This window comes from Corythoichthys intestinalis, chromosome 15, assembly GCF_030265065.1.
Source record: "Corythoichthys intestinalis isolate RoL2023-P3 chromosome 15, ASM3026506v1, whole genome shotgun sequence".
Taxonomy (NCBI): domain Eukaryota; kingdom Metazoa; phylum Chordata; class Actinopteri; order Syngnathiformes; family Syngnathidae; genus Corythoichthys; species Corythoichthys intestinalis.
The window spans coordinates 11,240,214-11,267,135 of NC_080409.1; the positions used below are offsets into that span (position 1 = coordinate 11,240,214).

At 39.3% G+C, this 26,922-nt stretch overlaps 1 protein-coding gene across 1 annotated transcript; it reads left to right on the plus strand.

The window, feature by feature from the left end:
* Positions 1 to 2,144: 2,144 nt before the first annotated feature.
* On the plus strand, positions 2,145 to 25,410 carry entpd5a (ectonucleoside triphosphate diphosphohydrolase 5a). The gene is made up of 13 exons (XM_057858525.1): positions 2,145 to 2,754; positions 2,985 to 3,064; positions 5,595 to 5,738; positions 9,100 to 9,175; positions 13,644 to 13,679; positions 15,563 to 15,651; positions 15,734 to 15,813; positions 15,885 to 15,946; positions 16,210 to 16,311; positions 16,718 to 16,861; positions 21,370 to 21,426; positions 21,532 to 21,647; positions 23,135 to 25,410. The coding sequence occupies exons 1-13, from the start codon at positions 2,328 to 2,330 to the stop codon at positions 23,216 to 23,218; spliced, it is 1,497 nt and encodes a 498-aa protein (XP_057714508.1). The 5' UTR covers positions 2,145 to 2,327; the 3' UTR covers positions 23,219 to 25,410.
* Positions 25,411 to 26,922: the final 1,512 nt, after the last annotated feature.

Here is a 26,922-nt window from a genome sequence, read left to right on the forward strand (position 1 = left end):
GCCGTGGGTTAGAGGAGGAGGGCAAACTGACATGTAAAACATGCTTGTGGAGGGTGGCTGCCGAGGAGGCAATACCTCCAATATGATTCGCATTTATACAAAATTAAAGATTAGTAAACACTGCCATGAATGTTTCCCACCAGCTACGAGAGTTAACTCCAGCATTTTCAGTTTGTCTATCGGTGGTAAAACGTGTTTTTTTTTTTTCTCTCTCCGGCAACTATCTGTGTTGAAAAAGAGTGTGTGTATATTATGAACATGATACAAGTCATACACACGTGCTTTTTTTGGCTGTAGGTTCACCTAAAGGACTGCATTTATTTTAATTTTATTTAGAATATTTTGTTATTTGTTTTATTTAACTTGAAATTATACATATGTTCCAATTTACTAATATGTTTTGAAAAATAAAAACCCTGTTTAATGGAAAAACACATTTTAGAGCTGTAATGGCGTACCGCACTGTTGCTTCACTCCCAAGGAGTGGCCGTCCACCAAAGATGACGCCAAGATTTCATCGCTGAATACTCAGAGAGGTAAAAAAGAACCCTAGAGTGTCTGCTAAAGACTCACAAAAATCACTGGCACAGTCCAATATCTCTGTGCACACATCAACTATATGTAAAACTGTGGCCAAGAATGTTGTTCATGGGAAGACTCCATGGAGGAAGCCACTGCTGTCTAAAAAAAACATTTTTGCTCGTTTAATGTTCATTAAACAGGCATTAAGGCACTCCACAGACGTTTTGGCAAAACATTTTGTGGACTGATGAAACCAAAGTTGAATTGTTTGGGAGTAACACACATTGTCATGTGTGGAGGACATCAACATCTCGTCCCCACCGTGAAGCATGGTGGAGGGGGCATCATGATTTGGGGCTGTTTAGCTGCCTCAGGGCCTTGTCAACTTGCAATCATTAATGGAAGAATGAATTCATCAGGATGTTTTGCAGGAAAACCTGGGGCCGTCTGTCAGACAGTTGAAGCTAAAAGGAGGATGAATGCTGCAACAAGACAATGATCCAAAACACAGAAGTCAATACACTTCAGAATGGTTTCAGAAGAACAAAATACACGTTCTGTGTGGCCAAGTCAAAGTCCAGACTTGAGCCCCATTGAAATGCTGTGGCATGAGTCATGACCTAAAGTCAGCGATTCATGCCAGTCATCTGACTGAACTACAGCAGTTTTGTGGAGAAGAATGATCCAAGATTAGTCCTGATCGATGTGCCAGACTGATCTGCAGCTACAGGAAGAGTCTGGTTGAAGTTACTGCTGCTAAAGGGGGGGCACAAAGTACTAAGTGCGATGGCCACTTACTTATTTTTCCCTCTTCTGTCTTTGTTTGCCTACTATCCTCATTAAAATATGAAAACCTATAAATGTTTGGGTGGTTTTAGTTAAAGCAGACATTGTTTTTTCGTCTGTGTGATTTTGACAAAGATCAGATCACGTTTGATGGTAATTTTATGCCGAAATGTGAGAAATTACAAAAGGTTCGTGTACTTTTTCATACCACTGTGTATATACACAATATACAAATATTCTTTTAATTCATATTTATTTTTACACAGGAGTGCCACTTCAAAATTTGTTTCACAATCTTCATTACGTTGTATACAATGACAATAAAGACTGTTCTATTCTATTCAGTTCTGTTCTATTCATGGGGGGAAACAAGACACAAAGTTTCAAGTTTTGTGTAATTATAAGAACATAAACATACAATGTTTCCTGAGCCCTGTTACAACTATAGAAGAGGTAAAGTACCATCTGTTTGTTGCAATGTTATACAGTTGTGTAGTTCCCCAATATATCCTGAAAGTTGTAAACTCTTAAAATAATCATCGGAACATCCATAACCGAGCATTTTTAAGTTTGTTTTTGTTCTCGCGGCAGTTGCCTTCGTGACCAGAGCACTTCAGCTGCAATTTGTATATATAGAATATTGCCCCCTCATCTATTCATTATGGCCCCTCCCTCTCTCCTTTCCTAGAAAGGGGGACCTCCACATCCAGTAAAGATGAGAAGGGAAAACATAGCCCAAAATAAGCAGCAGCAGCCTCCTCCTTCTGAGTGAAAAAAAAAAAAAGTCAGAGGCAGGTAGTCTCTAGTTTAACTTCCAACAAGAGGGGGGACTGGATGGAGTGGGGATGGACCGCCACAGGATTGGAGGACTGCTGCTCTCGGTGTGGCCCCTCGCCAAGCCCATATGTCTTTATATAGTGTAAACACACGCGGGGACAGTCCTGTGTGCATCCACTCTGCTGAGCACTCAACTTTTTTAGCGCAGCATCTTCCTACTTCTCCTCTCCTCTTTTCAAGCCATGGCCGCGCCGAGCCATCTCCTGTCGCTCTTCTTGGGGCTCCTGGCGGGGAGCCTCGTAGCCGAGGCGACCTACTACCGGCCCCACCGCTACTTCCCGCATTACATCCGCTTCCGCCAGCTGCCCTCCAACATGGAGAACCAAATCCCGGAGGTGGTGAACCCGCCGCCGCGCGCAGCAGCCCCGCATCCCGGCGTGCCGAGGCACCCCATCATCCCGCACGTCCTCCACCCGAGACCCGAAGACATCCAGTCCTTACCGGAGGTTTTCCACCGGCAGCCCGAAGTCGCCCATCCGGCGCCCGAGTCTTACCACCGGGCGGCGCCTCCAGCGCTCCCCGCCCCCCGGGTCTTCCACGGCATCATGTTTGACGCGGGAAGCACCGGCACCAGAATCCACATTTATAAATTCATTCAAAAAGACCCAGGTACGTGCAACCCCGGCAAGAGCGCTTCTAAAAGTAGCTGAGGTTGACTTTTTATTTGTCATGAGCCTTGCGTGACGTGATGCTGTCTAAAAATTGCCAGCTGGAAAAGTAGTTCCCCGTGGTTCCTGTTCTATTTACTTTCTATTTTTAACAAGCGCAAATACGGACTAGTTTTAATTGCTCATCTGTTGACTCACTAATGCTGATTCCAGTTTTTTCCCCTGTTATAGTTGAGCTGCCAGTTCTGGACAATGAAATGTACCATGCAGTGAAACCTGGTCTCTCTGCTTATAAAGACAACCCTGAGGAGGTATGCTTTTTTGTTTGTTTGTTTGTTTCATTTGCAATATTATTTATTATTATGATGAACCCTTTCAAGGACAGTGGACAACTATTCAAAAGTTGACATTTAAGATCTTTAAAAAGAGCAAGTGACAAATTATTTTTTTTACACTCAAGACATTTAACCATTTACAGGGCAAGTTACTATTTTTGGTAATTGAAAAAATAAAGAAGTAAATATTATCAATCATTATTACATTTTAAAAATATATATGAATTATTATTGGTTTTGGGGGAAACACTTCATTTGACCGTGGTGTCATGAGACTGTTATAATTCTGACACTGTAATGAACATTAATGAATGCTTATGACAATTTATGTCCAGTCCGCATCTTTTACATCCATTCAAAGTGATTCATTGGCCAAATGACACTTCATGACATGTATCATAAGTATTCACTCATGATCATGCCAGAGCCATGTCATAACTATGACTGTTTTTATGACGCAGCTGTCAAATAAAAATGTTACAAAAAACAAAAAAAAATTGATAACATTAAAATGGTTAAAAAGAGAAATATACTGCCTTTATGGCTCCCAGTAAGTAACCCCCCCCCCCCCCCCAATATTTAACTCATTGCCCTCCATTGACAAGCACAGATGTTCAATTTATTGAAACTAGGAAGATAGGCTCTGAATGCCTATATTTCAATGCCATCTGTCATAAGCATTCATTAATTCTCATGACATTGTCATGACATAATTATGACAGTCTTATAACGCTGCTGTCAAATAAAATATTACAAAAAAAAGAAAAATTAAAATGATTAAAAACATAAATATACTGCCTTTATGGCTCCCAGTAAGTAAGTTTTTTCCCCCACAATATTTAACTCATTGCCCTCCATTGACATGCATAGATGTCCAATTCATTGAAACTAGGAGGATAGGCTGTGAATGCTTATTTTTCAATGCCATCTGTCATAAGCATTCATTAATTCTCATGACAGTGTCATGTCATAATTATGACTGTCTTATGATGCCACGGTCAATTAAAATGTTACCATTTTTATAATCTTAAATAAACATATACAGGAACCCTTGTGTTCTGTTTGAAATATGCCCAAATTTTTGCGAATGGATTAAATTTCATCTATGAATTAACTCAGCCGTAAAATACTAAACCTTTGCAGTATGTTGTTTTCGGATTAAGATTGACCTCTTTTGGATATGAAAAAAGTACCACTGATTTTTGCATAATCAAATATGAAAACCGGTCAATTGTGACCCGAACAGAATACAATATTCATAAAAACTAAATGACATTAAAATGGATAAAACCAGGAATAAATTGATAGGAGGGGCTTGTGAATGTTTCAGTGTCACTGACGGTAACAAAAATGGATTAGACGTCCGGTGCCGTCGATGGCATCCAACAAGTTAAATGAGTGCCCTGTAAGGGTTTTAAAAAAAAAAAAAAAAAAAAAAAAAAAAAAAAAAATATATATATATATATATATATATATATATATATATATATATATATATATATATATATATATTCTTGCATAAAAATGTTATCCAAATGTATCCAAATCCAAATGTAATAGTGAGTTCTAGCTAAAATTTAGAAAGTAAATGTTTTATTGTGCAGAGTGGACCCTAAAACAGAAAGAAACACTACGACTTGAGCTTCGCAATTTAGTGAAAGAATTGCAGTGATTACTATAAAATATGTATAGCATACATTTACAAATGTACAGATACTGTAAATCTTGTGTATATGTATTTTCTACATACTTTTTTCTGTTTGAGAAAAAAGAAAAGTGTGATTACTCTTTAAAGGGAAATTGACTATATTTGGTCATAAAAAAATAAAAAAAAACCCCGTTAATCTCATAAAGATCAGGCACTGAATGAACAATAACATTAAAATGAGTAAAGACAGAAATGCAGTGATCCCTCTTTTTTGGGGGTTAATGGAGACACGAAAATCAAAAGTCTGCGAAGTAAAGGCGGAGCTTATTTATTTATTTTTTTCGGTGTGTTCAATGTATTTATTCAGATTTAACAGCATTGGAAAACAATGTTTTTTGCACCCAAAGTATAATAAAAAAAAACAACAACAACCTTATATGTATATGTATTTTTTTTAATGGTTTTTCAGCACTGCAAATGTAATAATTATGATATCAATGAGATATATACTAGTATAAAAGAAAATAACGATTTGTACATTTACTGTATAAATTCATACTATGGCTTAATATTTTAAAATAAAATACAGTATTTTTTTTTTAATTGAAAAAAGCTTTTGAAGCGCGACGTAGTGAGGGATCACTGGTTATGGCCAGAGGCGGGGCTAGCGGACAGTCAAGTCAGGCAGTTGCTCTATTAAAGGGACCCCTGAGGGCTGGACAATGTACTCCACAGAAAAATTGGCCATTTGAAATGACACAACATCAACAGGAAGTTATCTGCTATACCAACCATCACAGCAAAGCTGCCATCGCATTTTCTCTGCATTCCGAGTCAAACTTGCTATCTCCTTCTCAGGGCGGCAACACGGTGCGTCAATTGCTGAAGATAGCCAAAAAGACCGTGCCAGAGGAGGAATGGAAGAGGACCCCGGTTGTCCTGAAGGCCACGGCGGGTCTGCGCCTGCTGCCCGAGGACAAGGCCAACGCTCTTCTGAACGAGGTGAGGCGCGCTCTTCCCGCTGCCCTCAGACGTTCTGGCACAAACACCAGCCGGCCCGCCGAGGAGCGGGATGAGAAACCGCTAAGTGCTTACAAGTGTCACTGGGGGGAAAAAATAGGGAACGACTCTGCCCATTTGGTGGCTGTGATGTTGCAAGAAAAAAAAGGAACAGCTGTTGCGGTGCTGTCATTTCAAGTATTTGATCTGCTACTGTCGTAGCCAGTGCTCGTGGCTTACTCGTGTCATTTTTCTCATTCGTTACTACTGCCTCTGTCAACAACTTAACAGTGCTATCAAATGGTGACTAGTGATGGGAACGATACAATCCGATTTGCGATACAAGGCTCACGATAACGATGATCTCATGATATGGCGATAATGTCGATACATGGGTCAGGAAATTGTCCTGGGATATTCTAAAAAAAAAAACCAAAAAAACCGAATAAACAAAAAAACAAGCTGTTTTCATCCTTCTGCCTTGAATTTGAATGAGTTATCACTAGTGGGCGTCCAATCCATTTGAAGTGGTAGGGTGGAAAGATTCGTTCATTTAATGCCATTCCCTCACACTTCAAACGGATTGGACGGCTATGGCCATCAGTGCCAGGCAATGAGTTCATTGTGCGGCAATTCATGTCATATCCTGTTGATTTTCCGTCACTTCCTTTTCCTTTTTGGGCCCTTACAGGTCACTTCATGTTAATTTTGAGGCATTTACAGGTCACTTTCTATTGATTTTGGGGAACTGAAAAGGAAATGACTCAAGAATGTCCCTGAATGAATAGGAAGTGACTCCAAATCAACAGGAAGAAAGCTTTAAATGCTCTAAAATGAACAAGAAGTGACCTGAAAATGCCCACAAAAGACTGGCTGTGAATGTTCTAGTTTCAGTGCCAATGACAGCGCTAGACATCCAATCTAGTCAAAATGAATTGGATGTCCAATCCAATCTAGTCAAAATGAATTGGATGTCTAGCGCCATCAATGGCAGCCAGTTAGCTAAGGTATTCTAATGCAAGAATGCAACAGTGACACTTTTTAAAAACGATACATGGATTCTTGTTGGGAGCATATCGATAACCTTTTTTGACAATAAAATTACGTAATATATCCCATTTTCAAAATACTGGTATTGTCAACCCCTAATGGTGAGTGATCATATCAAAAAATTAAAATGACTGCATTATTGTAATTTTATATTTAGAAAAACTAATTTGGCACTGAAATCTGGCTGATTTCATAGTTATTCCACCCAAAACAATGGATCAGAGGACATCCACTTGTTTTCAGCAATTCTGATTGTGGCATCACAACCAGAATTGGTGATAGCATTCTAGTGCTGCGTTAGCTACATTGCAAAAAACATCCCCTTAAAACAGGTTAAATTCCCTTGTTTTCGGTGTAAATCTACTAGAAACTGCATTTTCTGGAGAAATTACTATGGGGCTTTGTTGTGGGCAGATACAGATCTTAGCATACATATCTTACATATCTTAGCCCCGCCCAGGTAGATTTGGGGACATTTCTGGTACAATATCAGGTCACTTCCTGTTGATTTGGGGACATTTTGGGCGCACTTCCTGGTCATATCAGGTCACTTCCTTTTGATTTGGGGACATGTCCTATTGATATCAGGTGACGTCCAGTAGATTTGGCGACATTTCGGGGACATGTCCTGGTCATAGCAGGTCACTTCCTGTTGATTTGGGGACATATCCTGCTCATAACAGGTCACTTCCTCTTGATTTGGGGACATTTGGGGGACAAGTCCTATTGATATTTGGTAATTATAATATAATCACCCTGTTGATTTGGAGGCAGTTTTTTGCCATTGAAAATGAATGGGAAATTTGAAAGTCCATGACCGTCAATGGCATCGACTTACATATGCGTCAATGAAATCCGAGTACATTGGCATCAATTGAATCGACATATATGGCCGTCAAAGGAATTGACAAAACTAAATGCCATTGGAAATGAACAGGAAATTTGAAAGTCCATTGCCGTCAATGGCATCGACTTCCAAATGCGTCAATGGAATCCAAGTACATTGGCATCAATAGAATCGACATACATGGCCGTCAAAGGCATTAACCAAAGTAAATGCCATTGGAAATGAATGGGAAATTTGGACGTCCATGACCGTCAATGGCATCGACTCACATATGCGTCAATGGAGTCCATATACATTGGCATCAATAGAAGCGACATAAATGGCCGTCAATAGCATCTGTGTACTTGGGCGTCAATGCTAAGTAAATGTCATTGGAAATTTGGACTTACATGGCTGTCATTGGCATCCTATTAGAAATAAATGGGACAGTTTTTTGGCAAATTTCGGGGGAACCGTAATTTTTTTCCGAATTCTGTAATTAATCTTTATGCCCCTCATCGTCCCGGAATTTTGTAGGACAACTATCATTTTGAAAAAAAAAAAAAAAAAAAAAAAAAAATTAGAAAATCGGCATTACTGGGCGAACATAACAATTTTCAGGGTCATTCAAAAAAGTACCCGTGTCACGGGAAAATTCTGGTCGTTTCGATATTCGAACGGTGCTGATTGGTCAGACGGTTCGGTCTGTGCGGCGTGCCGAAGAAACGCCATTCAAAAAAAAGAAATACAATTTTACTATCTGGGCCTTTGCCATAGCATAGCCCCATATAATAAGTAAAATTATCTGCCAGTGCTTCAAGTATACTTAACTCACTTAGATTTCTTGAAATAAGAAAATAGCTATCTGAAAATAAGGTTAACAGATGCATTTTAAGCAATAAATTAGTATATTTAATCTTTAAAAAAGTTGTTGGTCAGAAATGTTGTTAAATCAAGAAAAGATATTGTTCAAAACATTATATGAAATGATTTACGTGAAAAATGACTGCCTTGTAGATGTATGGGCTTAATAAAAACAAATAGCAATATATATTTATACTGTAGAAAATGGAATAATCTGATGTATTAACCTGTTAACAAGTCTTTAACACTCAAAACAAGATGAGGCAAAATGATTTGACTAGATTTAAGAAAAATAATCAGTTTAAGACATTATCAATTTGCAGTGTAGTACATGCTGACAGGATGACAGAATGGTCACACGGCAACAAGAGAATAGTGCGCCTATAGATAGCATGCTAGAAGATTGCAAAAATCTGCAGCTCATTCTGGATGGGGCATCTTCTGTTTGGAGATTTGGCAAGGCAAGCTGAGAAAGGAAAACAAATTAAAGATTTAATTTCATTATTAAGCCTTTTCTGTCACTTTTTTGGTTGGATTCGTGTCAGAAATATGCTCTGCTATCATTTTAAAGCCACTTGCTGTTGTATTTCATAGCACCTTTAAAAACTTCGAATTTTGCTGCAGGTGCGGCATGTTTTTGAGGAGTCTCCCTTCTACGTGCCAAGTAACAGCGTCACTATTATGAATGGAACAAATGAAGGTATGTTGAATTTACACTACTGAAACAAACTTTGCAGAACAAAGACAGAGTTCTAACAGTCTACTATTTTATGTAAAACCTTTGGATAATATGTTAAGCAGGGGTGCTCATTATGTCGATCGCGATCTACCAGTCGATCACAACGCTAGTGTGGATAGATAGTGCAATGCTTAATTATGTGTTGTTGTGCGATATTGCTGCAGACCTTTGTAGTTGCTATCCGAAGCTACACAAATACAGTTGAATTTTACTGAATAACAACAACAAAAACAAATCAGACGATAGGTGATTGCTCTAAGACTGCAAGCGAAGCTTAGATTCCTCCAAAATGTCAAAAAATAAGAGATCAAATGTATACTGTTGTGTGTACATGTCATTGACGAAATATATGCTACATCGCGCTCAACCTTGGTTCAGAATTATCTTATCACTGGTTATGATGCTGCTTGCTTTTTATTCATTCGCGCAGCTTCACACTCCTTTAAACAGTGTGGACGCTGTGCTTCCTTAACTTTAACTAGTTTTATTTTAAAATGTCTTTGGGCGAATATTACGCCTCATACTCCTTATAAACCCTATAACAAGCCAGTATTGCTTAAAATGAGTATTTTCAGGCTTATTATAGAGAGTATTGTATATAGAGTGTTTGTTGCCAAAAAGCTCAATCTTGGTCTCCCAGGCTCTCCCAGGCTTCAACTGGGAGCATGTGCTTTGGTCAGATGAGACCAAGATTGAGCTTTTTGGCAACAAACAATCTAAGTGGGTCTGGCGTGCCGCGAAAGATGCGCATGCTGAAAAGCACCTCATACCCACTGTGAAGTATGGGGGTGTGTCAGCGATGCTGTGGGGCTGTTTCGCTTCCAAAGGCCCTGGGAACCTTGTTAGGGTGCATGACATCATGAATACTTTGAAATACCAGGACATTTTAAATCAAAATCTGTTGCTGGGTGAGCTGAAGAGAACAGTGGAGAGGACCCAGGTCTCTGGATGATTTAGAGAGATTCTGCAAAGAGGAATGGCTGAAGATCCCTATTTCTGTCTTTTCCCATCTTGTGAAACATTATAGGAGAAGATTAGGTGCTGTTTTGTTGACAAAAGGGGGTTGTACAAAGTATTAACACCAGGGGTGCTAATAATTGTGACACACATTATTTGATGTCAAATAATTATTTCTTTATGTGGGATTTTTTCCCCACTGAATAAATGCACTTGTATTGAAGGTTGGATTTTTCTCTTTTTTTCCATTAAGGTCCCATATGATTTGAATTAAAAAAATATATATTAGAAGCTAAAAAACACATCTTAAGCAGGGGTGCCAATAATTATGGAGGGCACTGTATACTTAGAATTACATGTTTATTTTGAGCCTCTTAACAAGCCTGTAACACTATGATCTAGCTTTGCAGGCCTAATATTAGAATCATAATAGTCATACAACAAGCTGTTAATACTACTTTTACTTGTATTATAAGTACACGCGTACAAAGTACTTAAAGTACACGTACAAAGTACTTGTAGTACACGTACACATTCTTGTAGTAGCTATAGTACAGTGGTATTAAAAAGTATTTGAACCTTTCGGAATTTCTCACATTTCTGCATAAAATCACCATCAAATGGGATCTGATCGTTGTCAAAATTGCACAGATGAAAAAACTGTCTGCTTTAACGAAAACTACCCAAACATTTATAGGTTTTCCTATTTTAATGAGGATAGTATGCAAACAATGAAAATGGGGGGAAAATGAGTAAGTGAACCATCATATTTAATATTTTGTGGCCCCGCAATAACTTCAACCGGACGCTTCCTGTAGCTGCAAATCAGTCTAGCAAATCGATCAGGACTAATCTTGGCCCATTCCTCTCTACAAAACTCCTGTAGTTCGGTCAGATTCCTGGGATGTCTGGCATGAATCTCTGTCTTTAGGTCATGCCACAGCATCTCAATGGGGTTCAAGTCTGGACTTTGACTTGGCCACTCCAGAACGTGTATTTTGTTCTTCTGAAACCATTCTGAAGTTGATTTACTTCTGTGTTTTGGATCATTGTCTTGTTGCGGCATCCATCCTCTTTTGAGCTTCAACTGTCTGACAGACGGCCACAGGTATTCCTGTAAATCATCCTGATAAACCTTTGAATTACTTCTTTTATTAATGATTGGAAGTTGTCCAGGCCCTGAGGAAGCAAAACAGCCCCAAATTATGATGCTACCTCCACCATGCTTTACGGTGGGGATGCGGTGTTGATGTAGGTGAGCTGTTGTTACATTTTTCCTCTACAAATGACGTTGTTACTCCCAATAAATTGAACTTTGGTTTCATGAGTCCATAAAATATTTTGCCAAAACTTCAGTGACGTGTCCAAGTGCCTTATTTCAAACATTCAACGAGCAACAATGTTTTTTTAGACAGCAGTGGCTTCCTCCGTGGAGTCCTCCCATGAACACCAGTCTTGGCCATAGTTTTACATATAGTTGACGTGTGCACAGAGATATTGGACTGTGCCAGTGATTTCTGTGAGTCTTTAGCAGACACGCTAGGGCTCTTTTTTTTTTAATTAACCTCTCTGAGAATTCTGCGCTGAACTCTTGGCGTCATCTTTGGTGGACGGCCACTCCTTGAGAGAGAAGCAACTGTGCCAAACTCTCTCCATTTGTAGACAACTTCTCTGACTGTTGATTGATGAAAATCCAGACTTTCCATCCAGACCAGGCTTTGTATCCTTTCCCAGCTTTATACAAATCAACAATCCTTGATAGCAGGTCTTCAGACAGCTCTTTTGACCGAGCCATGATGCACATCAGACAATGCTTCTCATTAAGACATTTCTTATCAGTTGTTTGTTTTATAGTGCGCAGGACAGCTTTAAACCACTCATCAGTGATTGGGCACGCACCTGACTTAAATGTTTGGTAAAAATTGGTTTCAATTGCTATTTAAGTTTCCTTAGGCAGAGGGTTCACTTACTTATTTTTTAGCCTTCTGTCATTGTTTGCATTATCTTGTCATTAAAATATGAAAACCTATAAATGTTTGGGTGGTTTTAGTTAAAGCAGATACTGTTTTTTCATCTGTGTGATTTTGACAAAGATCAGATCACATTCGATGGTGATTTTATGCAGAAATGTGTGAAATTCCAAAAGGTTCAGATACTTTTTCATACCACTGTATATTTACTTGTTTACAAGTACATATAGTACAAGTACACACACGTTTACGCACTTGTAGTACAAGTACACATGTACTTGTAGTACATGTACTTGTCGTACGAATACACATACTTGTAGTACATGTACTTGTTGTACTACATGAATCGTGGCAGACTTTGTAATAACAGCAAATACCATATTGCTATTGAAAGAATCAATTTCGTATCATATTGTGATGAAATTGATGCGCTACAGACGTGTACACGAAACGTGCATGCTTTTCATTACAAAGTATACATTTTCTTGAAACAAGTTGGGTCTATCTCTTAAAATAACTCCTCTTTTACAAATAACTCAAACATTTGAAAATGATTTTGACATATTAAACAAATGCTCGTTTTGAGGAAGATTTGACTAAAAAAAAAAGCTTTTAAGATTTCCTGGATTAACAAATTTTATTTAAGATCTATAGTCTAAAAATAAGACCATATCTCTTGCTCAAATTTTAGTTGTTAAGGGATTGTCTCTTTTAACAGTGATTAGATGTTTGTTTTACTAGAAATTAGACAAATATTCTTGCTAAGATTTTGAGTTTTTGCAATGTATTAACACCCGCTGGAGGCATATGTCAATTTTCACTCCGTTGTTCTGAGTTGAACCGGAGACTTTCCAAATCATCCTAGTGACATTTGCTTTGTTAACAACTAGTGAAAAAATGAGTTTATTTCGGCGTTTTTTTACCAATGTAACTGACTTCTGGCATTTTTCTTTTCGTTCCTTACCCTACCGAGCAGTAAGTGTCGCTGAGCCCCTCCATCGTCACAGAGCACTCACAGGCAGACTTGCTTTGAACTTTCCCTGATTGAAAGCCCAGCATCCACCACTGAAATACACATAAGCCCATCGTCCATCCAATCACTTAATTGATAAACAGGACAGCCAGTTAAATGACATCTGAATGTCATTTACTTTTTTTTTTTTTTACCTACACTTAGGTCACTGGGGGAAAAAAAGGTAGATCGCAGGAGGTTTCTCCTTGAAAAGTAGTTCTTGTTGCAAAAAACTGTGAGCACCCCAAAATATTGACATTCTAAACGGTTGTCAGGTTTTGACCCCTGAGCTAATGGAGAGGCACTGTTTAATCTAATGTTAAAGCTGAGAAGGACAACAATGTAGGCTGAACTAAGGCTTCTTTTGCAGGCCATATTCAAGATATTTTCATAATTTGCTACGGCCTTTTGGATGCCACTGCGTTGAGGTCATATGTGCAGTGTTGTATTCACAGCTAATGCAGATATTTGCACATTTGTGTCGTTCCAGGAGTTCTGGCTTGGGTCACGGTCAATTTCCTCACAGGTAAGACATCGCTTGTGTTTTGCTTCGCTGGAGTTAGTGGTCACAACGTTCTTATCCGAGTCTCTAGTGTACACTCAAATCCGGGTTTGGAAAGATGCTCGTGTCCTGTCTGAGGTCATCAGTTTCCAAACAGCTTCTCAAAAACATATAATGACTAGTCACATTTTTTACTGGTCATTCATTTAAAAAATACCGTAATTTTTGGACTATAAGCCGCAACCCACAAATTTGATACAATTACGGCATTTGTCCATAGATAAGCCGCACAGGACTATAAGCCCCACCTACCAAATTTGACAAGAAAATGATTTGTTCATGTATAAGCCGCACTGGACGATAAGCCTCAGGGCTAGTCATGCCTAAACACTACTGTTGCCACGATACTATATTTTCAACTCGATATCTATACTCAAAAGAATCCTCAATACCATTTTCGCTAGTACTGTACCTAATTTTTTTTTTTTAAGTGTTTTTTAGGAACTCGTTCAGTGCCATTGGACGATGAAAAATTTAACTTCTTTAAAAGAGTTCATGACTACTAGATGTCCATTCCATTTGAACTGGGAGAGTGGCAGCGAATGAAAGTGCATTCGCTAGCAAAACTCCAAATAGATTGGACGTCAAGCACAGTCAATGGCAGCCAATCGGTTAACAAGTAAAATGAAAAAAAAAAATCCTCCATTACTATCAAGAGTCGTGCAGAATCAAATTAACCAATGAAAGCAAAATTCACTTAACCTGTGATAGCCCAAAAACAAATACATAACTGAGTAATCAAATATCGTATCCCGATAAAAATATCGAATTATATTGAAACTGAAATGTTGTAACAACCGTACGAAAGATATACCGTAATTTTCGGACTATATGCCGCTACTTTTTTCCCTCATTTTGAATCCAGGGGCTTAAGTCCAGTGTAATAGGTAACACTATATTTGACAGCGGTGGTATAAGACTGCCATAAGATCGTCATAATTATGACATGAAAATATCATGGGCATATGATGGACATATGTCATTAAGTGTCATCTGGCAAATTATGTCACTAGCTTCATTTATGCCCAGGTTTCATCTTTTACATCCATACAAAAGTGAGATAATGTCCCAGATAGCAGTAACGACATGTTACAAGCATTTATTAATGCTCATGAAAATGTCATGTCATTATTGGGATGGTCTTATAACAGTCTTATGGCGCCACTGTCAAATAGAGTGTTACCAAATACCATAACTAGCACAGAACATGAATTTTGATCGTTATTTACATCTGTAGCGCTGCAATGCATGCTAGGAGGCATGTTGGACGACAACAGTGTTGACAGCAGAGGTTGACTGTCTCCCTTAAGGGAGCAGTGATGGCCAAATGAAGCCTCTTGAAGCAATGAAACTTTGCAGCCAATTCGTTCAAAGCCTCATGGGGATTCATTTGGTCATATGACAGTCTTATGATGTCGCTGTCAAAAAAAGTGTTACGGTAAACATCTTTTGGTATAATTGTCTCATTAAAGAGTGAGGACACCTGCAGCTCATAGTCCAGTGTGGCTTATCTTCTGTATGAACAATTTCTGTTTTTGTCTAAAATTTGGTTGGTGGCGGCTTATTGTCAGGTGCGCCTTATAATATGAAAATTATGGTATGTCTTCTGGGCCAGCAAAATCCATATAGTAGACGCAATGGACTATAAGCCGCAGGGTTCAAAGCGGAGGGAAAAAGTAGCGGCTTATAGTCCGAAAATTACGGTATGACTGTAATTGCTCACGTGCATTTTTCCGGATCCCCCCCAAAAAAATAGATGACTAAAATTCCTGTTAACAAGGAGAAACAAAGATAATCTGTGGATGGTGTCTGATTGTCTCCAATGTCTTTTTTCTGCCAAACTTTAGGCCACTTGTATTCCAATACAAAGAGGACAGTAGGCATCCTGGACTTGGGAGGCGGCTCGACACAGATCACCTTCCTTCCAAAGTCAAAGGTGAAAAAATGAGGCTGTGTCTGATTGTTATGTTTAGAGCGATCAATGAAAATATAGCGCTAAATGCATTTCTGTCCTATAGAAAACCGTCCAATCCGCTCCACATAGTTACATTGCCAAGTTCAACTTGTTCAATAGTACATATCAGCTCTACACCCACAGGTAAGGTTTTCAAATAAAAATGATTTGTGTAACCGTTTCAAAAATCTTACCATGATCTATTCACCTTATAGCTACCTTGGAAATGGACTGTACGCAGCTCGATTGGCAACTCTTGGAGCATTGGGAGCTGATGGTAAATCTGAATAAATACATAGAATACAAAAAGCAAAAAAAAAAAAAAAATTCTTTTCGGGGATGTGGGGGACGCTACTTCGCGTTTTTTCACTTATTGCAGGGAGTTCTGGTCCCCATTAACCGCGAAAAACGAGGGATCACATTATAACGTTTTTGATGTTTTGTCACATCACTATTGACACCCCTGCAGTATACAATATGGTGTACCATTTTTTTTTTTTAAATGGGCTTTTTCATTTTTTTTTTTAATTAACATCTTAGGTCTGGAGTGGAAAGTCTTCACCAGTTCCTGTCTCCCAAAGAAGTTTAGAGAAGATGTGACTTTTGGTGGAACCACCTACCATGTCAGTGGAGTTCCAGACGGTAAGTCCAGTCCGGTCATACTTGTAGCAGGGCTCCTCAAACACACTAGCACATTTTTATACAGTCACATGAAAACATTCCAGCAGCAGGCGCCAAACACGTGTTGCATCTCCTACCTTATATTTAAATCAAAGGAAAACCTACACAAATACAGCCGTCAATCCCACACCGCAGTAGACTAGTCCCTACATTTTTATTTTTTTTTCTCTCTGGTGCGTGTGAATGTAACGAGTGGCTCGATCTGGACCGCTCACAATTATGCGGTAAAAATAGACGCCACTCTTGTCAGCACATCGGTCATAGCGACACAATTTGAAACACTTTAGGGCTTACCCTCTCGTATATCATGTGGCAGAACCCCAATTTTTAGCCTCTGGCTGACTTGGGCTACTCTACTTGGCTCCAGGTTACGCGGGCTACAAGCTGTGCTACTACGAGGTCATGAAGGTCATCAAAGGAATCGTGCATCAGCCTTACGAGGTGAAAGGCAGCAGCGTGTTCTATGCTTTTTCCTACTACTTCGACAGAGCTGTGGAATCCGGCCTCATCGGTGAGTCTGACTTAAATAAAAGAGTCGCCTTCTATTCGCTTAACTCTTTATTGTGCAAACTATTTTTGGTCATTAAAAAAGAGCAAAAAAAAACATACGTTGACATCACATTTTGGATCATGCAGGTCAGTTTTTTCATTAAAAAAAAAAAAAAAAAATCCCAAGGCACGCCACCAGCAAAAAATGAACTTCTGTAGCTTATACGTATTAATCACAGAACAAGGGCGTAGGTTTGCATAGGGACGGTAAGGACATAACACTAGCAACTTTTCAGAATTCTCAAATTGTTCTTACCAACTTTTAAGCAACCTTATATGCATGAGAGTTCAGTTTATAGGTCATTTAGATTGTCTTCCCCTCTGTTGCTAGGATAGAATTGACCTTACCACTATTTGCATTATGTTCAAACTCACATTCACCCCATTTCACTTGCTGAATGCGCTGGTCCATTTTTTCCTCCTCAATCGCACGTGTCGTTGGCTGATGACTTGACCCACCCCTGACACACACACACACACACACACACACACACACACACACACACACACACACACACACACACATGCTCGCACTCACACAGCCCCAACAGAAATACATGTAAAAAAAAAAAAAAAAAAAAAATGCCGCCTCCTCAACTAGCATCGAAAAGGAGGGATATTAGATTTTTTTTTTGTCCAGCAGCAGCCACTGTAATTAATTTAAAAAGATGCCAATGTTGTGGAGGTGGGGAACACACCACTAATTTTGGTACTGAAAGTCCGACCTGCATCAGAGTTAACATAGCATTAAACTGTGTCAACTCGCTAACCTGCAAAACTCAAGTAGGAAGCTGTTTAGAGAGAAGTGTCCTTATGTTTGTGTATTCTACTGTTAACGTTAATTAAACTGTGAGAAATGTAATGAACTATGCTGGAAACTATAGAACTAGAAAAACGTGAGCAAGAAGCTGCTTAGAGAGAGAGGAGTGCTACATAACCTCATATGTTGCGCACACAACACAACATACACACAACATAATCATAATTAACTATGTACATTAAAAAAAAAAAAAAAGGTTCATATTCGTGAGATATGTAGCCCTGACAACCAATCTGTTTGGTCTTATTAATGTCCGATCCCGAGCAAAAAGTGTACATGCAGGTCATGCTGTTATATCGTCCCTACCAATGCTACGCCCTTGCAACAGAAGGTTGTGTTTTGAATAGGGATTGAACAAACACGTTTTAAAATCCGATTTATACTCACTCAGTGTGACACCTGGGCTTATTGTGTTGGAGTAGGTATCACTGCGTAGTAAGTACAGCAATACGATTTGTGATACAAGGCTCACGACAACGACTAGCTCACGCAGTGTTGTTTTTGGCAGCCCTTTCAATTTTTGTTTTAGTCTTAGTCTTTTGGCCGAAAATAGTCGTAGTCATATTTTAGTCATTTCAACATGTGTTCGTCTTCGTCTAGTTTTAGTCGACGAAATCTCATACAAATTTCCTCTAGTTTTAGTTGACACTTACTTAAAATGTTTTTGTCTCTGAAATTCAAGAGTTTTAGTCCAAAACTAAATAAAGGTTTCCAACAATGGCGTAGGTTTGGTCTCAACATTGGTAGGGACGATATAACAGCATAACCTGCATGTACACTTTTGCTCGGGATGGGACATTAATAAGACCAAACAGATTGGGTGAACGAGGGTCAGGGCTGCATTTCTGATGAATATGAACATAATTAATTGATATAATAAATCAGGGGTGCTCATTACGTAGATCATGATCGACCAGTTGATTGCAACGCTAGTGTGGGTAGCTCGCGGCATCCAAAAATATAAGTAATTTTTTATGTAGATAGTTAATTATGATTATGTTGTATGTAGTGTTGTGTGAGCAACATTTGAGGTTATGCAGCACCCTTCTGTGTTCTATAGTTTCCAGCAGACCTAGCTACTACTATTTCTTACAGTTTAATTAACGTTAACAGTAGAGAACACAAACAGAAGGACACTTCTCTCTAAGCAGCTTCCTACTCGAGTTTTGGAGGTTAGCAAGCTCACACAGTTTAATGTTATGCTAACTCTGATGCAGGCCAGACTTTCAGCAACAAAATTAGTGGTGCGTTTCACACATCCGCAACATTGGCATCTTTTTAAATTACTTACAGTGCCTTGCAAAAGTATTCGGCCCCCTTGAATCTTGCAACCTTTCGCCACATTTAAGGCTTCAAACATAAAGATATGAAATTTAATTTTTTTGTCAAGAATCAACAACAAGTGGGACACAATCGTGAAGTGGAACAACATTTTTTGGATAATTTAAACTTTTTTAACAAATAAAAAACAGAAAAGTGGGGCGTGCAATATTATTCGGCCCCTTTACTTTCAGTGCAGCAAACTCACTCCAGAAGTTCAGTGAGGATCTATGAATGATCCAATGTTGTCCTAAATGACCGATGATGATATATAGAATCCACCTGTGTGTAATCAAGTCTCCGTATAAATGCACCTGCTCTGTGATAGTCTCAGGGTTCTGTTTAAAGTGCAGAGAGCATTATGAAAACCAAAGAACACACCAGGCAGGTCCGAGATACTGTTGTAGAGAAGTTTAAAGCCGGATTTGGATACAAAAAGATTTCCCAAGCTTTAAACATCTCAAGGAGCACTGTGCAAGCAATCATATTGAAATAGAAGGAGCATCAGACCACTGCAAATCTACCAAGACCCGGCCGTCCTTCCAAACTTTCTTCTCAAACAAGGAGAAAACTGATCAGAGATGCAGCCAAGAGGCCCATGATCACTCTGGATGAACTGCAGAGATCTACAGCTGAGGTGGGAGAGTCTGTCCATAGGACAACAATCAGTCGTACACTGCACAAATCTGGCCTTTATGGAAGAGTGGCAAGAAGAAAGCCATTTCTCAAAGATATCCATAAAAAGTGTCATTTAAAGTTTGCCACAAGCCACCTGGGAGACACACCAAACATGTGGAAGGAGGTGCTCTGGTCAGATGAAACCAAAATTGAACTTTTTGGCCACAATGCAAAACGATATGTTTGGCGTAAAAGCAACACAGCTCATCACCCTGAACACACCATCCCCACTGTCAAACATGGTGGTGGCAGCATCATGGTTTGGGCCTGCTTTTCTTCAGCAGGGACAGGGAAGATGGTTAAAACTGATGGGAAGATGTATGCAGCCAAATACAGGAACATTCTGGAAGAAAACCTGTTGGTATCTGCACAAGACCTGAGACTGGGACGGAGATTTATCTTCCAACAGGACAATGATCCAAAACATAAAGCCAAATCTACAATGGAATGGTTCAAAAATAAACGTATCCAGGTGTTAGAATGGCCAAGTCAAAGTCCAGACCTGAATCCAATCGAGAATCTGTGGAAAGAGCTGAAGACTGCTGTTCACAAACACTCTCCATCCAACCTCACTGAGCTCGAGCTGTTTTGCAAGGAAGAATGGGCAAGAATGTCAGTCTCTCGATGTGCAAAACTGATAGAAACATACTCCAAGCGACTTGCAGCTGTAATTGGAGCAAAAGGTGGCGCTACAAAGTATTAACGCAAGGGGGCCGAATAATATTGCACGCCCCACTTTTCAGTTTTTTATTTGTTAAAAAAGTTTAAATTATCCAATAAATTTTGTTTCACTTCACGATTGTGTCCCACTTGTTGTTGATTCTTGACAAAAAATTAAAATTTTATATCTTTATGTTTGAAGCCTGAAATGTGGCGAAAGGTTGCAAGGTTCAAGGGGGCCGAATACTTTTGCAAGGCACTGTACAGTGGCTGTTGCTGGCCGAGAAAAACTTCTAATATCCCTCCTCTTCGAAGGGGGTAGAAGAGGCGGCGTATTATCGACATGTACTCTACTAATATTTCTGTCGGGGTGGGTCAAGTCATCAGCCAATCAAACGTGCGTTTGAGGGAGGGGGGGCAGGTACATTCAGTGAGTGAAAAGGGGTAATTCTTAAGTTTGAACATAATCAAAATAATGCACTTAATAATGGTAGGGTAAATTCTATCCGTACAACATATGGGATTACAACCTAAATGATCTATATAACTGAATTTATTATATCATCCATATAAGGTTGCTTAAAAGTTGGTGGGGACAATTTGAGCATCCTGAAAAGTTGGTAGTGTTATGTCCCTACTGTCTTTATGCAAACCTACGCCCTTCCTTTCCCAACCATTTCAAATGAACAAAGACAACCACATATGGGAGCGTCTACAAGGACAACGCCAACTTGGTGATGATAATACTCAGCAGGAAAAGCATTAAATCATTTTCAATTAAACCCACCTGGAAGCCACGAACTGGATGTAAAAAAAAATGTCTGCGCGTGTAACACTGGGAAGTCTGGGATATTTTGTACATTATTACATATTGTATATTATATAGTTTTTTCCCCCCAATATCTTTCAGGCTTAGTCAATGGCAGGAAATGAATTAAAAACGTGCCCGACAAAGGATAAATGATTTGAATTGTCGTTTTTTTTTTCCACAGACAGCAACCGAGGCGGTGCAATTGAAGTGAGGGATTTTAAGAAGCGGGCCAAAGAGGGTAAGTGAAAGGGTCAACAAGACTGGAAATCATGACTGACTCTTATCTTCCATTAATTTAATTTCTCTTTAAACCTGACCCATGTTGCTTTGTTTGCCTTGGCAGTGTGCAACAAAATGACCAAATACCGTGCCATCAGCCCCTTCCTCTGTATGGACATGACATACATCACTTGTTTGCTCAAAGAGGGCTTCGGCTTCAAGGACAACACTGTCCTCCAGGTACGTCTAATCACAGCGGAACCCCGCCTAATAAACTATATAAAATATGACGATTAGCGCTGTCCCATTATTGGCCGATAAAAGCATTGTAAAATTTTATCACAGAATATCGACATCGGTTTTTCATGATTGGTTTTGGGCCAATATGCATATCGCTTTCAAAGTGAATGTACAAGCCTTCTGCCTTTGTACAAGGAATGGTCACGGCATAGCACAGCAGTTATACTTAGGCCTGTCGCGATAACAAATTTTAGTAGGCGATACATTGTCTCATAAATTATTGACGATATGCGATATTGTTGTCAAATTTTTAAAACCAATTCAACAATGACAGTGACAATACATCCAATCGAATAGCCTATTTAAATGCAATATTTGCTTTTATCCTAAAAACAAAACTATATTAAAAATAATAACATTAAAATGCACACACAATGCATAACTTGTCATTTGAAAGCTAGCTAAGTGTATGTAGAATATGTTTCAAGCGTAAAACCCAACGCCATGTTTTTTTGCCAATTAGAGCCCTCCAAAAGTGATCAAAAATGACTGTCATCTTGTCCTGCAAAGTGCTAGTTAGCAAATTTGAAGCAACATTATTCATTGCCAATTAGATTTTTCATAATGGGTGTCACTTTAAAGCTATCTTAGTGTTGAATCGGAAATACATGAGAGTAATTCCAGACATCTTTATGACGTGCTTATATTTTGAAATGTTCACCGGAAGTCAGTTCACTAAGCCACTAACCGTAAGCTTTACATGCAGTAAAAAAGTGCACTTGTCATCTATTTTCGTCATGCATGTGGTGTCAGTTCACGATTTTTCTATTTTTCGCTTCGTTTGCAAATGCGTAAACCAGCGAGTTTTCACGTTTGAGTATCACCTTTTAACTGCAAGTTTGTGTTTTGGAGAAGACTGCCAAAGTTTTATTGCAGGCTATCGTAGTGCATACATTGTCTTTTTCCATTAGCGTTAATGGAGCAATGATAATGTTTTACAATGTTTCATATAGATGTCTTTTCTTTTTTTATGTCTGAACTTCTACGGTGCATTGATGACCAATAAATATCTGTTAAAGGAACTGGAGTCTCATATGTAATCAGCACGCATGCGTGCCATGTGCACGCAGCACACGGAAACACACCACGTGGCGATATATTGTAGCTGGGAAAATTACTGACCTCATTTTTATTTACCATGCAATTTTTGACTTATTGCATATTGCGACAGGCTTAGTTATGCTTATTAACCATTAACTGTCTCCACACTAAGATGCTTGGGGTTTGTTATGTGAGCATAATCATAATTAAAGCATCTAGTGCGGCATCACAATACAATTAGCCATAATGTGTTAAGTCCACGGCTGCATATATTGGTACCGGATTTTTGGAGTTGGACAATATCGGGATATCGGTTAAAAAGTCATTATCGGACAACTCTACTGACGATAAGGTCAACCTGATTTGTGTTTTTTTTTTGTTCCCAGCTGGCCAAAAAGGTGAACAACGTGGAGACCAGTTGGGCTTTGGGCGCCACCTTCGACTACTTCAGGAACCTCAACATTCACTGAGGGCAGCTTAAGGGCAAAGCAGTCAGCACTGAGAGGGACGCTTTAATCACTGCAGGGCTTCCCTCCCTCCGCCCACTCCTAAAGTTGCATCTAGTGGGGTGATTCTCATAAAAGCTACGCATTACGGTAATGAAGGACATTTGCCAAAGCTAGCTTAAAATAGCAGAATGCTAGGATGACTCAACAGTATGACTTCCCTAATATTTTATTTGCAGTAAAATATCTAATTGTTTAATGTCTAAAAACATGTAATAGTACACATGACGGTAAAGTAGCCGTATATAAAAACATAAACTATTAACAAAATCAAAAAGCCAAACAATCTTTCTTTGTAGCAGCCTTATTTTGACTTGCCTCTGGCTGCTATTGACGGCGCTAGACATCCAATTCATTTTGACTGGATTAGACATTCAGCGCCGTCGATGGCACTGAAACCTCAGCATGTCTTGTGGGCATTTACAGGTCACTTTCTGTTCATTTTAGGACATTTACATGTAACGTCCTGTGGATTTTGAGTCACTTCCTAATCATTTTGGGAAATTCCTTTTAAATAAACCAAAATCAACAGGAGGTGACCTGTAAATGCTGTATCGTACAATATCGTAACATGACATTTCATATTTTCATGACTATATCCCTAAGACATTATTTAGCTTAGCTTCATGAGAATCACCCAGTCCCATTCTGCCCACCTTCCTCTAACCCCCCTCATCCTCAAATCTGGGCAAACACTACCAGAACTGTTTCAGAACAAATAAATCACTATATTTTTATAAGGCCAGCTATTTCTACTGTATGTTGAGCCCTTGACTGCTGGGCTGACTTTATTTTTGTAAAGCATTTTTGGTTCCTATGGGCGTTTGGAAATGTGTCCTCACTTTGCTCGTTTGGAGCCACGGTCGTGGGCTGCACCCTACGCAACAGTGTCACGGAAGTCTGACCAAGACCAGGGGTATCAAACCTATGGCACCTGGTGGATCATTAATAATGTATGTGCATAATCGCATGCTTTTATTTTGACATCAATGCCTTAAAAGCAGAAGTTTGCGAATTGTCTGATCGAGTGCGTGCACTACTGCGCTTAGCTCAGTTTCGTGTCCGCAGGCGCATTCGTTCGTTCGCCCTCTCCCGGTCAAAATGGCGCCGTCAATGGCAGCCAATGAGTTAAAAAGGAAATGACTCAAAAATGCCCCAAAAGTAACAGAAAGTGACGTGAAATCGACAGGAAGTTACCTGGGAATGCCTTAAAATCAACAGAAAGCAACCAATAAACAGGAGGTAGCCTGGAAATGTCCCCAAAAATTCAATAGGAAATCCAAAGTTTCAAGGAAGCGACCTGTGACTACCCTAAAATTATTAAGAAGTGATTGCAAAATCAACTCATTGCCTGCCCTTGCCAACGATAATGTCCAATTTACTTAGACGTCCAATCCATTTTGACTGAGAGGGGGCGATTTCTCGCGCCGTCAATGACAGCCAGTGAGTTAGCTTATTTGGCCATAAATGGACACATGAGTTCGAATGATCATGAATAAGTTTGACACCCCTGCACTAGACTTCACGTCCCTCTTAACACTTTCCTTTATTGTAGATGCTAACGATTTCGCCGGAAATTACTTTAGACAAGGTCGACTAGCGGTTGACGAACGCGCGGAATTTGTCGTTCAACTTTGCACGCAACACTTTAATTGTAGACATTGTAGCCATTCATCGCGACTCAGGAGGTCAAAGTTCACTCTTGCAGCGTGTGTTCGCGGTGAGCTGTCACACGCACTAAATGAAGGCTTTTACTTTTAATGTTTCCTCAGCATCAACGCTGGCGAAATTGCAAAGGAGCAATACAGCGAGCGCTCATTAAGTGTAGTTAACAACGTCGTTAAGCTTAACTACTTCAAAAGTTAAACCAAAAGATGCCTCTCTGGCTTGGAAAATGGGGACGTCGCTGCAACATTAATCATTTTTGACCGCTTCTTGTGAAATGTACAAATATTTAAATAGCTGTCATGTATTTTAATAATGTTTATTTTAGGCTTTTCACCTTACTGTCTTCCCAGTATTCAAAATGTTCCATAACTACTGTTGTATATGCTTTCAAATACATGCTCATAAAATGAATAACTTGATGCTTTTAGTCTGTAAATGGTTTCAGTGAATTCCTTGTTTCAGTTATACATCTGTCTGTGTGAATGTTTTTTTTCCTGTTATAAATAAATAAATGATTAATATTTCATCTTTGACTGAAGCACAAAATTACTTGGGAGGGGAGTATGTGGGTATTGCATGCACACTTCAGACCTCCGTACGGTGGCCGAGAGGTGTCAGGCGAAATGCAAAGTCCAAACACTTTGCAAAAGAAAAAAAGTACGAATGCAAACTGCCACGACACGATCGCCAATTGCAAAAGCACGATTGCAAATTGGCAAAAGCATGAACACCAATTGCAACAGCGCAAATGCAACTTGCCACAACACGACAGCAAATAGCATAACACGACAGCAAATTGCCACAACACGACAACAAACTGCCACAACACGACAGCAAATTGCCACAACACGACAGCAAAAGCCCAGGAGGAAGACCCGGAAGTAGACAACATTTCACAGAAGTAGACATGAGGACTACAACTCCCGGCCTCCTCCTGCTATCGTGTAACCGCAACTCATCATTTCCACACACTTACAGAGCTGGAAAACATAAGTTACATAATTTGCTAACACATTTACACTTTGAATATTGCTATATGTGCTTGGTTACCATCTCTACAGACCTTCACAAAGTCACCCCCCACTCCCCCCATAAGACGCAAATATTTATAAAAATGATGTCAATCCTACCATGGAGGTACACTAGATTTAATTCAGAGCTTGAGTGGGAGCAGACCAAGGGTATAGGTTTGCATAAGGACGGTAGGGACATAACACTACAAACTTTTCAGGATGCTCAAATTGTCCCCACCAACTTTTAAGCAACTTACATGGATGATATAATAAATTCAGTTATATAGATCATTTAGGTTGTAATCCCATATGTTGTACGGATAGAATTTACCCTACCATTATTAAGTGCATTATTTTGATTATGTTCAAACTTAAGACTTACCCCTTTTCACTCACTGAATGTACCTGCCAGACCAAGGGTATAGGTTTGCATAAGGACGGTAGGGACATAACACTACAAACTTTTCAGGATGCTCAAATTGTCCCCACCAAATTTTAAACAACCTTATCTGCATTATATAGTTCAGTTATATGGGTAATTTAGATTGTCTTCCCATATATTGTAAGGATAGAATTGACCCTACAATGATTAAGTGAATTATTTTCATTATGTTCAGACATTTGATTGGCTGATGACTTGACCCACCTCCGCCACACACAAACGCATACGGAGTTAGCATAACATTTAAACTGTGAACTTGCTAACCTGCAAAACTCGAGTAGGGAGCTGCTTAGAGAGAAGTGTCCTTCTGTTTGTTTTCTACTGTTAATGTAAATTAAACTGTGAGAAAGGTAGTAAACTCTACTGGAAACTATAGAACCAGAAAAACGTGAGCAAGAGGCTGCTTATAGAGAGCGACCCTAGTCCGTGTTTCACAGGAAAGTGTTGAGAGTCAAAAAAGACACATTCTGCTGTTTTCTTGTAAACGGCCAGGTTTAGAAGGAAAGAAGGCTAAAGCAAGTTGTGACTTTACTCTAGCGCGGCAA